This window comes from Equus asinus, chromosome 22 (genome assembly GCF_041296235.1).
Source record: "Equus asinus isolate D_3611 breed Donkey chromosome 22, EquAss-T2T_v2, whole genome shotgun sequence".
NCBI lineage: Eukaryota > Metazoa > Chordata > Mammalia > Perissodactyla > Equidae > Equus > Equus asinus.
Window position 1 is genome coordinate 28,134,843 of NC_091811.1, and position 15,551 is coordinate 28,150,393.

The 15,551-nt window shown below is 40.9% G+C and overlaps 1 protein-coding gene across 11 annotated transcripts in view; it reads right to left on the minus strand.

Moving 5' to 3' along the window:
• Positions 1-15,551, minus strand: part of LMO3 (LIM domain only 3) — a 75,215-nt gene that overhangs the window by 48,582 nt on the left and 11,082 nt on the right. Inside the window, exons 1-3 of one of the 11 annotated variants that reach the window (XM_044775184.2) lie at positions 7,933-8,087; positions 6,098-6,164; positions 726-939 (exon numbers count right to left, since the gene is read on the minus strand). In XM_044775184.2, the coding sequence (XP_044631119.1) occupies positions 726-931 (206 nt within the window). In that variant the 5' untranslated portion in view covers positions 932-939; positions 6,098-6,164; positions 7,933-8,087. Of the gene's footprint in view, positions 1-725; positions 940-4,901; positions 5,165-6,097; positions 6,677-6,846; positions 7,213-7,354; positions 7,573-7,932; positions 8,170-9,673; positions 9,943-15,551 lie in introns of those variants that run through there. The other 10 variants (XM_070494292.1, XM_014866015.3, XM_044775183.2 and 7 more) reach the window with 10 other exon arrangements.

A 15,551-nucleotide genomic window follows, 5' to 3' on the forward strand; every position in this document is an offset into this window, starting at 1 on the left:
TATCAGTAATTTGTAGCTGAATCAAGTCACAAAGTTCCCTGAAAAGCAAAATAATTTTTCTTAAGTAGAAGTTCTTACGTTGAGTGCTAAAGGCTGAGAAACAAGCGTAGTCGGTGTCATGGCTTCATAAGCAAGAACATCTGAGTTGTCCTGAAACTTACAGTTTGGAGAGCGGCTATCATTTCCCCATAATGATGGAGGGTCTTTACTTTGTTATTTTCCATAAAGCTACAGGCAAGGCTGAAGCTGGTCAATGCTCAGTGCTATCTTTGTGATGCGTTCACACTTGGGGAAAGTTTTCAAAACTCTACATAAATATCCTAATAAATACCAGTTAAAAATTTCAAACAGACTTTCTCTGACAAATCTAAAACAGAAAGAGAGTGGAATAACTTTGCATTCTATTCAGCTTACCTTGTCCCTTATGCTCTAATAAAAAAATTGTCTGCTGATTTCTGCCAAATACATCTTTGACCTGAACTGGCAGTTTCAGTACAGGCAGGGAACAGCCTACCCCTAAATAGGAGCACTTTAGATACTGTGTTTTGCTGGCCATTGCTTAAGTAGTAATTTGCATAACAGGCACCTGGCAACATTTGGAAGACTCCCAGGTCAACAGCTTTCAGAAATAGAAGCTGGTCGTAAGGAAATGAACAAAAAAATACACTTACAAAAGTATTTTAAAAGGAATCCAGTCATCACTGGTGTGCAAGGGTAATTCCTACCTCAGATAGTCTCTGCGACAAAGGATAAGATTAGCTTTAGTGTACAGGGTGGAGCCCACCTCTCCCAAGCGACAGTCACAGCAGGCACACTTCAGACAGTCTTCATGCCAGTACTTGTCCAGTGCCTTTAGAAGATACCGGTCCTTGATCTTTCGGTTGCAGCCAGCACAACCTTTCGGCTTGGTGTCTGGCTGGACTGAGAGCATTTGTATACCTAAAGGAAGACAAAAACAAAAAAGAGAGCTGGGACTACAAGAAAGAATCCAACGATGTCCAAAGACCTCAAAACACGTTAAATATTTAATGTTGCCTCTTTCAAGAAGGGTTAGACTTTCTGTTTTAGGGCCATACTGAAATCAAACTAAGTTTTGGAAACAAACAGGTTCAAACTTTATAAAGTTATAAAGTCTGTATTAAATCACTTAGAAAGTCACACATATAAAGTGGTAAAAATAATGAATTCATGTTGTACATAGTAGGTTAACATTATACACGAAGTTAAGTAATAATAAATAATTGTATCATGTCCCCATTCTCTACACAGAGCAGTTCCTGTAGGGAGAAATTGTACATAAATGGCTAACAATCTTAAAAGAAAACTGTTTAACAAATCAGTCCGTGCACAGTGTAGAGGAGTCAAAAGTGAGTTTTTCTTTATTGGTTAAAAATTTCACTTAATAGGCGCTTGATGGTGGAAGGAGAAAGCACCCTTATGGGATGACACTATCCTTACTTAGCAGTAGAGATGTTTCTACTTACGTACACAGGGCAGTCACCCGAAAAGCTCACCAATCCTATATTACTTGTTTGCATCCAAATATTTGTTCCTGTGCCCTTGATATAAAAAGTATTCATTATGTTAAAATTTTAAGAAAGTATTTGTACTCATAGGCATCGGTCAGTGCTCCTATTAATGGCAGATTACCTAACTATATACCACACGCTTTTATATAAAACTAAAGCATAGGATTATGTAATTTATTGCCATGAACATGCACTGATTTATTTTTTAGGAGAAAGAAAAAACAGAAGGCAAAGTCTAAATATATATAAAATTACACAAACCTACATACATAAATATATTATATACATACTATACTAGACATAGGGACATTAATATATTTTAGAGATATACCTCTGTCACAAATAAGGAGTCTAGCTGGGTTCTATGGGTTTTACAACTTGATGACATTTTCTCATTGAAAGGATATTTGCCTTTGAGTTTCTCCTTCTTTCCTAAGTGTCAAACACCTAGCTTTAAAAACAGCTGGACCAACTATTCAGAGCTTGAAATTTATCAAATAACTCATTTAAGCACCATAAAATACTGTAGACATCATTGATTCCAAATTCCCTCATTTTACAAATTATGATACAGAGGCCTAAGAGGACCAAGGGACCCGCTCAAAGCCGAACAGTTAAGCCCTAGACTTGGTGGCCTCCTAGTCCAGAGATCCCACTGTTATATTATGCTTCCTCTCCTCCGCATAAAGTTTTAAACTTGGACATAGAAGGATACAAAACACCAAATGTGCATACACTTGAAACAGTTTCAAGAAAAGAAATGCCAAACTATAATCTGGAGATTTTCTGCGTATTTCCCTACTCCAAAAGAACTAAACCTTCTTCAGTTTCCTCTGATGACTTATGTTGAAGGCTTCACCTCTGCTATCTTCACAATCCTTTTTTTCTTTTATCACATTGATAAGAGACATCAAGGCACCGTACCCTCACAGCTGAGGAACTTTTCTAGCTACAAATAATACATGAATTGCACATAAATATTGTGAGGATGTTGAACTTGCATTAGAAAACTTCTCTGGTAGAGTAATGGAATAGGGAATGGCAGGGAAGAAAGCCGGGTGGCTGTTCCTTCTGTATGACATGCATAGCCGTGGTCGTTAGAGCTGCAGACTAGCAGCTGGATCTGTACAGAAGAGCAGGTGGTATTCCTATAGCCCGCTCTCTGTTCCTTTTCTTTGAAGGAGCTAAGGGTCTAGTGTAGATTAATCATCACCCTTGATAGCTCAGCTAAATCTTACTCTCTAGAACTTCTAACAAATGAAGTTCTTTTGAACAGAACTAGTTACCGTCTTCCAGAAAGGTTCCACAAGAAATGAATCCCATTAATTACAGTACAGAACATACCCAAGTGCCTCTTAACCATGTACCTGGGGGAGGGGCAAATTCTGATTTACTAAATGACATTCTGGATTTCATTTCTGAAAACAGCTAGAGACATATTAAGAGTGGTTATTCTAATTATCCAATTTATAAGGCTCTTATTTTATATCACAAAGCTGAAAATTTTTTGTCAAAATCCTAAGCTACATTTCCCTGAGTTGTGTCACTACCATCAAGCATGGAAGGTCAGCTATCTTTACTCAAAGTGCTTTGCAACCAAAACGAGGAATACCAACATTTGGCACAAGTAACACTACCTTGCTTGTCTTCACAAACTGTTTGTGTTGTGTTGACATTTTAATTTAGCACTCAGAGGCCAATTAATATTTGAAACTCTTACATTCTGTTTGGCCTTGGGCATAAAAGGACTTTGATATTTTCCACTCCATCCTGGTACTTTCTTTTAGAGATCACATTTGTCTTGAAAAGGAAATCTTTTCAATACTACACGAGTTAACAGTTGTAGAAAAAGAACTATTTTGTAGTCACCACGGTACCATGTACCTAAAAAGGCATAAAGGGGTCAGCAGCCTCCCTTCACCATCCAGAAGAACATGTCTGGGTAAAGTTATGTGTTCCGAGCTGAGAAACATTTCACAAGTTGCTCATAGCACATCAGCACTCATAACTAGTTTTAGATTGGCATGTAAATTGTTCTGAGGGAAATTCTTATTGCCTCTGAGACCCTGCCATTCTGAGTTATTTGACAGTTTAAGGGAAATCATAATAAAAAAAAAGACATAAATAATAGCCTGTGCAGTGTGGTGTGCAGAAATAAGTAGAACCATTTCATTTAAACTCTGGTGAGCTTTTAATTGCCTGGATTGCATTGTGAGGCGGCCTAACGGTTGATTGCCTCCATTATGTTCCCTTGTTCTGTGCCATTCATCCGCACAGTCTCAGCTTCAGTAGTTAACACAACAAAGTAACCACAACTCCACAACACACAGGGGTTTAAAAAAATAATCATAATAAAAGATTTGCAGCACTTAGACCCAGTCTTTTATATTTTTGGACTAACTACACATAGTGAATGGAAAACATTTTGTCCCCATCGGAAGATACACAGAGAACAATTTGGGAGAAGGAACAGGAAGAGGGAATCCATAAAGGGGGTTGGCAGAGATGAGGTGCCTCAGGAAGATGCTAAAATGGGAATGCAGGTTCTGCAGCTGGGAGCAGTGACACAGATTAAAAGAATTTGGCCAACACCGCCATTCGATTGCCAAGAGGTACCAAACAAAAGATTTTCTCTCCTCCTGCCCATCTTCATCCTCTCCCCAGCCCCCAGCCCGGACTGGAGAACTGGATTGGGCCTAAAAGCTTGTTTCTCTCTGTTCACTGGCCCAGAGCATCCCTACAGGCTGCAGCCCCCTAAGGGACAACAATGCAAATAGATGTCCCCAGATCTCAGGCGCTGGAGCTGCTTAACTCTGTTCTGCCCCTTCAACTCCCAACCCCCCTCCCCATCCTTCCACTACCCCCCCCTCCCCTTTTTGAGCAATGGAGCTGGGAACCAATTTGATTCCCTTTTTCTCCAATGCAGCTGCAAGGCTCAGAGATACTGACATTTTTCCACTCTTATCAGTTTAATTACAGTTACCATGGCAGCAAAGTGCTAGTGCTTGGCAAAGGCCAACAAGAGATTTGCAAGACTGAGTTCAATTTTGATGCAGCTCACATGCAAAATAAAAAAAAAAAAAGAAGAAACATACATACACTCTAACAAAGAATCCCTTACGGAGTTTATGCTCCAGGCTTTTGTGGTTGTGTCTTTGCAGCCACACAGGGATGATTTGCAAAGAATGTAGCAGTATTTGTTGCACCTAGCAAGATTAATTGGTTTAAGCAGCCGTCTTTCAAAGCAGTTACAACAATAATATTTCGGATCTTTCAGAAAGACACAAAAGCAGCGGAAGAGCAGGAAGGCTTCTGAGCAGCCAAGAGTGCCGAGCGCCGGTAAAGTGCATCTATAGTAGATTGTAACCTTACCAAAACTTTTCTCCTTTTTCTGCATGAGTTGACTTAGGCGTGCCTGAGTTGCAGCAGCTTCGCATTGAGCACCCAGCCCAAAGGTAGACGTAGAAGGGGGTCTCCTTGATTTAGCTCAAGTGTGGACCTGGTGCGCAGCCTACGCCGAGGACCGACTATTGTGAAGCCACTTTGGGAGCGGGTCGGAGTGGCGGTAGGGGGTGGGGGAAGGGATGAGGGCGGCCAGACGAGACACGGCGCACACACAGAGCCCCTCGCAGTGTGGCAGTGTGCAAAATGATGGCGAATGACAAAGCCACATGCTTCCCTAACTCTGCCCGTAATCCTAAAATCCCAGCGGCCCCTTTTAGCTTCGTGGTAACAAATGGATTTGATTAAACTGTCACATGCGGCGTTAGCATAGCATATCATGTTCAATATGAAAAAGATCATAAATCTGACTTGTATTTCATAACAGCAATCTGGGCAGCCCCCGTAAGAATGTGCCGCATCAGTTTGAATCTCAACCTATTAGACATAGGCACCTTGTTCCACGGAACCTCTCTCTTCTGGCTACCCCAACCACCTCCCCCTACCCCTCCAAATTGTCACTTTTCTATCTCGTAGGAGCAACATTTTGTGCTTATGGCAGAGTGGGGAGAGGCAGAAGTGTCAACAAGAACCAAAAGATTGTCATTTCAACTCTTAAGGGAAGGGGGTGGGGGGGGGTCATGAATTTCAGCAAGTAAGGGGAGGGCGTCCGGAACCCCCTTAGGACTGAATCCCTTTCCTAAGGGCCTGGCCAGGGCCAACATTTCCTAATTGCAAACTCTCCCTGCCCCTCTCTCCCCAGGAGTCAGGGATGTGGAAATGCTGCAGTTCAGCGTGAACTTTGACTATTATCCACTCGAGTCGTACTTGAGACGTTCCGCGCCGCAGCCGCGCTCTCTCCTTCCATCAACATCTTCCGCCTGCATCTATTTCATGTCTCATCATAAAAATAATGAAGCCTCACATGATTTAAACAAAACCGTCTCAGCAGAGCTGCAGCCCGAGTAAAAGTTGCAGTGCGGAGCTGGGCTGCAGCTCCCGTTTATGCCTCATTAGGAGAGGCTGGGGAAGAAAAAAAATACCCACATCCGCACACGCACGCGCGCACCCGCAGACACATACACCACAAATAAGCCGACGCGTGTGTACACAGCTGCTGCACTTACCTTCTCAATTAAGCGATACAGGGGGAGGCCGTTCAGAAAGCACAGTGGCTGCTTTGTAGCGCTTCTCCTTGGGAAAGGTCAAAAAGAAGCATTGTTTGAAAAAAAAAAAGAGGGGGAGGGAATCTCTATTTTTTAAGTTTAAAATAATGAGGTCCTCAAGGATCCGCCAAGTAATGGTGTTGACCGCATCTGAGCCACAGGTGTCCTCCTTTTAGGCAACTGCAGTCCGAAGCTGTCTCTCTCCGTCCAGGCTCCAGACAACTTACCCCAGCAGCACGCGAGGAGCCGAGCCGAAGGAAGCCCCAGCTCTCAGCTGCAAAATGCAATCCCTTCCCAGCCAGACATAATACAGCCAAAGAAAAGGTCACTCAGTTATTACTGAGCCGGCGGAGCCCAGGCAGCGCTTGTCAAGACCACAGAGAAGCTGCTCCCTTCCGATTTAAGACTATTTACCTCTCGCCCCCACCCCTCCCCTCTTCTCTCCTTTCCTTCTCTCCCTCCCTCTCTCGCTGGCTCCCTCGCTCGCTCTCGTGTGCCTGTTCTGCAGCTCAGTCAAGTACAGCCGCCCTCGGAAAGTGCAAAGCAGCCACGAGACAGATCGGGCTTTGTTGCTAATTTCCCAGGGTGAAAATTTACAAGCCTGCGAGCGCAGTCAGCACAACCACATGCATATGCTGCTCACAAACGCTGGGGACGACCCCGCGCACAAAAAGTGACCTCTGCAGGAGTCGACTCAGGGAGGACCCTACCTCCTGGACCCGTCCAAAAGAAGTCCTGCGAAAGAGCGCCGGAGGGAAAGGGTAGGGTTCCTATAATCATCAGGGCATTTTGGACCAGGTGGCCAAATTTAAAGCAAACTGTCTTCCGAAGCCGTTTCTGAAGCTACCAATTATGGAAATTAAAAGCAAGGGAATCAAACTGCTACCAGAATACACTGGAAAAGCACACAGCCCTCCCCTTTAAGAAATGTCTTGGGGGCGGTTGCAGTTGCTCAGTCTCTGACTTCCGCGAATGAACTCTCTAAAGTCGCTGCTTGGCGGGGCAAGTCTGCCCCACAAGCCGGGTCTAGCGGATGACACACTGCCCTTCCTCCCTTCCTCCAGTGGCCCAAGAACCAAACTGTGAACTCGTTCCCTATTAAAGAAGATTGAACCCCTTCCCACCCTCCTCTGAAACACTTCCTGCAATTACTTGAATTTCTTACAATTTAAAATTCACATGCTAGAATGAAAAACAGCCCGGAGCCCTGAGACTAACTTGGTCAAAGAGCCATTGAATTTCTTCACCATTACTGCCCCGTCTTCATAGGCTTGTTTTTGAGGCCTTGACAGATTCTTTTTTTTTCTTGAAATAGGTCCCTTTCTCTCCAACCTCTTCTCCTTTTTACTTTGCATCTGTAAAGACCACTGGCAGCTTTAAAATATCTCATTTTTCTAAGTTTTCAAACTTCCAAGTCATCCTCTCTTTTTGGCCACTATCATAACAGCCTCACCAGATTTTAAGAAGTCCTGTCAAAGGTCAAGTTTAAAAATAGTCCACATTTGAATGACACTGGCTGAACTGTTTCAAGGGCCAAGAAGGATTCGATTGTTGAACTCCAAAAAACTTTTTTTCTTCTCAGCACCCTCAAGTTTAATCTAGTTCTAGTATTAAAAAAGATCAAAGCACCCTTTTCCCCATGAATATTTAGGCTAAATGATGCTTCTGTTCATAAAGAATAATGGCATCACATTGCTAACTTATTTTTTATCCCTGCCCTTTTTTAAAGGCTCACAAGAAAATAGTATGTGGTTTGTTTCCTCTCCCTTTAAAAGGCAACAAAACTCAGAACTAACCTGAAAAATAACGAAAGTCACAGACGGCAGATTAATAAGAACCCTTCAGTTGATTTGTTCTGTACATAGGCAGATTTCTTAAGTTTGGCTTTTCTGGCCCGTCTAAGCAGGAACACATGCACCTCACCCATCCGCACAGCTCCCGCTGTTCTACCCTACCTCTCTGCTCGAGCCACTCTGAAAACACCCCAGAGTGTGTGTGTGTGTGTCTCTCGTGCGCTCTCTCTCAGCCAATGCACTGAGAAGAAGAAAAGAGGGAGGGAGGGAGAAGTATGTGTGGGGAAAGGGAGAAATAAAATCAAAACAAATGGTACAGCTAATGAGGACAATTAAATTAATTATGTTCAAGGAGATGAGATTTTTTTTTCCCTCCAACTGTATGATCTGTTACCCCTCGCTGGCAACTGCTGCTCTGTAATTCATGGCAACTGATTAGTGCATCTATGCAAATCTTTGTTTAAATCATTCAACTAATTAAATGATGGGATTATTCCTCTGCCTACGGTGACATCATTCGCAGTAATTAGTACTCTATTTGGACTGTGGCAGTAAGATTCCCGATATCAACACCAACCTGCAAAGACATTAACCATTTTGTCACCTTTTTTTTAAGGGACAAACACCCAGATCTCTAATTGCATTTCCCACCCCCCTCCTTTTTCCCCAATCTTCCTTTTCCTCTCAATTTTAGTCCCCCCACACTGCCCCCACACACACTTGTACTGGCAAGCAAGGAAGAGAGAGAGAGAGAGAGAGAGAGGAGGAACTTAGTGAATAATATGCCAAACCACATGTGTAAAGGAATAAAATGGAATAGTTAACATTCAGCTCCATGCCATTCATTTTCCCCTAAAATGTAATGATAATTAGATGGGTCATAAAATGCTCTTCTTTTCATTATGACTGATGAAATGCATTAAAGCTGACAGGGTATTACCTGACAGTAATTAGGTTTTGTCATGAATTAAATTATTTGAAAGCAGGCTATCTCCCCAATCACGCAATTTACAGCAAGATTTTTTTTTTAATCTGTGCTACAGAAGAGAGAGAGAGATAGAAAATAGCAGTTTTTCTCTTCATAATCATATGAATTATTCACAGAAAAAAAATCATCAGAAAAACCCCGTGCAGATGAAGAGGCTTGCCACTTAATGTACTGCACAGATGTGATCATCAGCGGTTGCCGACAATGAAATATACAAGTGCACACAGTGATCTGGTGAACAAGAGGTGGAATTTAATCATCTTCTGCTGACACTTTGCGAAAAACACCATTAACCCTCAGCAAACCCCCTGTTTTCCTGGCTCCCCCCAACCCCAAAGTCTCACCCCTCCCCAGAGAGAAAAAGTGAAAGAAGAATTTGTGCTTTTGTTTACTCAGCCAAGCTAAAGGTTGGATCCAGCCAGGCAAGCAGTTTCTTCATTTCCTGAGAGTAAACTACCCAGTTTAATTACAGATCCTTTGGAAATCTTTGCAAAAGGATTGCCATAAAGAGCTAGATCTTCTTGGTCCGATTACCTTTTGCCTGTGCCCTGTTTCTGCAGCTCATCATACATTTGATGAGAGAATTTACTTAATCCACCCCCCACCCCAACCCTTATTAAAGAAAAAAAAAGAAAGGCGAGCTGTCTTTTTCAGGGATCTTATTTGGTGATACCTCCATGAGGGGAAAAAGGGAGAGGAATGACAGAATGGAGTGGAGGAGGGTGTTGAGGGGGTGATCAGATATATACTACTTACCTTTGCTCAAAGGAGATCTCCCACAAGAAAACAGTATATGTATATATATATATATGTATATTTCTAAATACGTCTTCAAGTTTTCAGCTGTCTCTTTCTTTAAAACACACCTCACAGATTACTTTTGTGTGCGGGTGTTCAATAATGATTTCTGTGGCGTCCCAAAGATGCTTCTGTTCTGTTGCCGTCTTTTTTGAGGGCAGCAGACAGGTTGTGGGGGTAGGCAAAGGAGAGCACGCCCTGAAAGTCCAGGTGCAGTCAAAGGTCTCAGTCAAGGGGAGGAGGAGGTGGCTGTGGCCCCCACCACATACACTCCCACCATCACTCTTCGAAATTCAGCCACACAAATGCAAGAAGCCTCTGCCTCTGCCTTCCTGTCTTTCTTATTGCTTCTCTCTTTCTTACTTTCTTCCCGAACTGCATACAAAACCTGAGTGGGCCAGCGCTGCTCCTCCAGTATTTAAACACCTCGCCAGGTCCCTAGTTAGCAGCTTCCTTCAGCTCATCCAAGAAGCTGACAAGTACTGTTAGAGGAGGCTGTACATGTTGCTCTAATGGACCTCATTAAGTTCTACTTACAGATGTTCTCTTAACATAATTGATCTGCGGTGAGTTGAGAGGGCTGCAACTTATTCCCTAGCCCCCAATTATGGTTGGGTAATTAGATCCCCAACCTCCAATTTTTCACATTCACCCTTCTAACATTCCAAAATATCAAAGTATATCTCTCTCACTAAAGCTCCCCCTTACCGGACTCCACTCTACTCACTGTATTGACAGTTAGCTCTGCTCTAACCTTTGTAGTGACGCCAGTTTTAATGGCGCATTCAGTCCATTGACAGAGCTGTGTTTTTTCCCCCAGCCTCTCCTCTCCTCTCCTCTCCACCCTCCCACCCTCCCACCCCCTGAACCCTCAGAAACAAAAGGGTAAAAAAAAAATCCTCTAACTTGTATAGTTGGTACTTTTGATAAAAGGTTTCGGGGATGAGCTTTGGCAGTGGCGCTTCTTTTCTAATGTCTTTTTATCTGTATTAATTCCTCAGATGAAAACTTTAAGGAACAATGAAGGAGAGAGGTAGTGCTCTGAAACGGTGAGAAGAAAAAAATTACACAGCACACCTGGGACAGATGAAGCCAAACTAGTGCTTTTATAATGCCAATCAGCAGGGCTGTTATCATCTCTCTAATTAGGAAAGCAGCCTAAAACAGAGAGCACTGGGGAAATGGTAATGTTATGGTTTTGCACTTAAAAGGAGAGACATTTCCTGCACTGTAAGAATCTAGGATTGGGGCTGACAAGTCCTTTAATTAATGGGCAGGATTCCCTGTGTGTGCAAGTGTGTGTGCATGTTTTAATTCATAAAAGTGGACAAAGGGTGCTGGGAGGAGGGGGCACGGGGCTGATGGGGAGGAGGGTGAGTCCATTAGTTTGAAGATGAACAGAGTTCATAGCTACATTCATCTTTTTTTTAACCCCCAAAGGACTGAGGTGCAAAACTGGAGTGAGTCGTTTTTTTCTAGGAATTTGAATGTTTAACTGAATAAAAGCCCAAGGCCAAAAGCAAACACAAAGTTGGAGAGCACCCATATTTCAAGTTGGCAAACCGCTGCGTTCTGGCTTCTCCTTTGCACTGTCTTTTTGGACTGCTGTTTCACTCAGTTCGTCTGGGCTTTAGTTTGGACTGTTCGCTCCCTCACAGGTGACTAGGAATCTTTTTCATTTCGCAGTACTAAAGAAACATGTAGCTTCAATAATTCCAGGAACAAGATTACTCTTACTGTTTAAAAAAAATGTGGCCTAGTATCCTAAGAAAAAGAGTTAATATTTGTCTTTTTGAGGGTTTTGAAATTGAACACTTTGAACCTGGCAGCATCGGGTTCTCAATACTGTTTTAAATGGCTTTTTAATGCTTAGGAAAAATTCTCCAATGACTCTAAGAGATATTTCTCAATTTCTTCTTTCCCTCTCTCTGCAATTATTGTCAAATATGCATACACTTATATATCTTGATACATAACTGCGTACGGGGTAGATGAGTTCGATGGGCAATTGATCTGAGATTTGGTGAGATCTTACCTGATTTATAATTTCTTTCCCCAAAATAAATCCAAAATGCTCTATTGCCATCTCAGATACACCAGTGTGCTGCCTAAAAATAGCTATTGTACTTACACGAGCAAACTAAAAGGATGCGGATTTTATGAAAGTTACAGTGATTGATTAAACAATCTTATCTTACATCGAACTAGTGCTTGACTTATAAATTTCACTATGTAAAATGAATAAGATTCTTAAGAAGAACATAGCTTATTCATTCAATTTTTGTTTTGGTCATAGTATCAACGTCTTTTTAAGGGAAACATAGCTTCAGCTCTTAAAATATTACTAAATTTAGAACTCCTAAATTTAACCTGATAAGAACTAAGGAGCTTTACAGCAGTGTTTATTTTATTTGAACATTTTGTAAACAAATTGGGGGGAAGAATAATCCTTAAAGAGATTAATGGTGTTAGCAGTTCTCTTAAAGACTTGAAATGGCAAAACAGCCTTCTTCTAAATCAAAGGAAGCAGAAAGTGAAACCAAGTAGTCTAATTTTCAATATCTCAATAAGATGAAAAGAATAAACCAAGAGGCGGCTCCCAGATTACTTTTATAATTTTTCAAGGGTTATTTTCTAGAATTTAAAACACAATAAATATCAGATGGTTAGAACTTATTTGAAAGAAATTTTCACCTCTTTTAACGAAAATCACTTCCTGAACAAAGCAGTAGTACACTACATTCTCATGTTCCTCCAAGCAGCTGGGGAAAGATGTTATATCTGAAATGTCCTCACCCAATTTATTTAACCATTAAACAACCACACCAAGCTTTAATTCACTGATGATGTTTTCCATGGAGAATATTTTTTAAAAAGGGCAAATGATACTTTAGAAGGAAATGGGAAATGAGTTTTCACTCAGTGAGCTAGGGTGGCTAATAAACCTGAGAAATGATATTTTAGTAGGCAATACTTTACTTCAGTTTATAAGAAAGAAAAAACCAGCAAACAACAAAAACACAGCCTTGGTAGATTTCTTCTGAATCAGTTCATAGGAGCAATTTGCTCTCAGCTTAAATTGCGTTGCATGAAAAAATTAAACTTTTCAGTGTTACCAATATTCTAAATGATCTCCCCAAATATTTGCTAATTCTTTACCCGTATATCACAACAGACTTGTTTGTATGTAATCACAAGTTAAGAGATCAATCCACCGCCACACCTACAAGTTTTGTAAGTTTTCATTGTTCGATCAAATTTCTCCTTCACAGTTGCACACTTCTGTTTCAATTTTCCACATATTGAACAGAATCATCAGCCACTGCTAACAGAAAACTTATCTGAGGCTTTAAAATGATAGTGTCTTTTAGGAATCTGAGCCATCCACAATTCTGGCCATTGATAGTACCTCTTCAATTTGATCGAGAGATTTTAAAAAAAATAGTAATAATGCTTACGTGGAAAACATTTGTCACCTCTTCATATTTCAGAAACAAATTTAATATGTTTATCCTAGTTGAATTGGTTTAGAGGTAAGACGTATACAATTCAAAAGAGGATGACATTTAATTTATAATCCTCAAACTGTTTCTTTGTGAGTCTGCATACTGGTTGGAAAGTTTACATCTATATATGGCTGGGAGCCAAGTAGATAGGCAATGCAGTTTGCCAAAGGAGCTAAGTTTAATTCAGATCATGGTCTTCCTTGTCTTTCTCTTAGTACTAGATTGCCTAATTACTCCCGCCTCCCTGTCCCCCCAATAAACGGCTATACGGATTTTCAAGCAAAGTTTCAAATATACGTCATTTCATTTGTTAGGCCCTCTGAACCGATATAGATAATGCAAACTTAAAAATATATCCATTTTCCAAGATTAGAGATAATGTACAGGAAACATTATATGCTACGGTGATTAACATACAGAAGCTTCTGGAAAATGGTACCAATTATTATATTCAATATGGCCCAGCTCAAATTTTTTCACTCCTCAATGAAGAGTCATTAGTATTGTAGTTAATCTTCTCTGCTACTGTGCATCTGTAATACTTTGTGTGCTTTGTTGGAAGTTAATTATAGTCGGTCTGTATTGCTTGCTATAGTCTGAATGTTTGTGTCCCACCAAAATATTTCAATCTTAATGCTCAATGTGATGATTTTAGGAGGCAGGGTTTTTAAGAGATATTTAGGTCATGAGGGTGGAGCCCTAATGAATGGAATTAGTATTCTTATAAAAGAGACTCCACAGAGATCCCCCACTCCTTCCACCATGTGAGGACACAGGGAGAAGACACTGGCTATGATCCAGGAAGAGGGACCTCACCCAAATGTGACCTTGGTGGCACTTTGATCTTGGACTTCCAGTCCTCCAGAACTGTGAGAAATAAATTTCTGTTGTTTGTAAGCTACTCAGTCCATGGTATTCTGTTATAGCAGTCCGAATGGACTAAGACACTGCTAGACACAAATCCTGAGGATACAAATTTTGTCCTAATTACCTTTGCATTCCATACAGTGCCAAGTGAAGTGCCTTGCTCACAATAGGCATTTATTAAATGCAGATTACAATGATTTGTATTAAACCAAGAAGTCACAGTCCTGATGACAATATTTAAAGTGAAATTTTGAATCCAGTTATTGATAAAAATAACAACCTAAGCATATTAAAATTAGATGCTGCTTGACACTAGTGTTTAGATATTTTTCACACCATAGACAGTTTCAGAAAGCTTTACTAGAGCATGATGTAAAGATTTGTTTTGTCACCAGTCTTTATGATTATAGCATGCAGGACATACATCTCAGTGTCTGCAGAGTCTATCACAGTGCCTGACACATTGTAACCACTTAATAAATGTTTGCTGCCTGAATAGCTAAATGGAAAAATAAGAAATGAATAGGAAGACTCAAAGGATAGTATAGCTAAATAAAATTGTCATTACTTCAAATCATTAGCTTTGTAAGACTAGTGAAAAAGGGGACAGAAGAATGGAAGTCAGTGGAATTTTCAACACAAGCTAGATTCCCAACAGTTTCCTGTGATGTACAGAAATTTTGGGACTTTTGGAAGGTTCATAGTGGTAAGAATGTTTAGACCAATGATATTTATTAGTTGTTACTATCAGGTAAAAGTGACACCTTTGAGAGGCTTTATAGTGAAAGAACATCTAGGGGAACTTATTTTAAATAGTCCTAGGATGTAACTTTTGCTAATCATGTCTTAAGATACTTAAGAAAACACTTAAGAAAAAGATGAAACATGGCATCAAGTCTCAAATAACCTAAGGCTAGAATCTAGGAAGAATTTCCACTAACCAATGGTAGGTCAATTTTCTTGGCCTCCTTGGGTTTCATCTCATGACAAAGAGAACACCTAAAACAGATAAGAAGACACTTTGTAGTTCCCTTGTGTTATTCCTATGGATACCCAGGGTGCATACCCAGGGTATATAGCAATCAATGAGAGAGAATACACATATGTTGATTTTTGAGGTATTTAAGGGTCTATTCTCAGACCTTCCCTACCTTCCCGATTGCCATCTTTCTTACCATTCAGACAGTGCATCTTTCAGAAACAGCGGGGCAAGAGCTACAGAGTGGGACTACTGGTGATTTCTCATTGCATACTGACTGCTTCTCTCTCCATAAGCAAAAGTCTGAAGATAGTGACAAAGATATCCTGGATAAGCGAATGGCGGGACTTTTAGATTGTGTCTATTATATCTTCTCAGAGTTTCAGAGGACGAGACAGGAGGTAAGAGAAATTGTCACCTCAGTAGAGTGAAAGCCTGCAAGAAACAGAAAATTTTATTGCAGTCTGGGCACCTCAACTTCCTT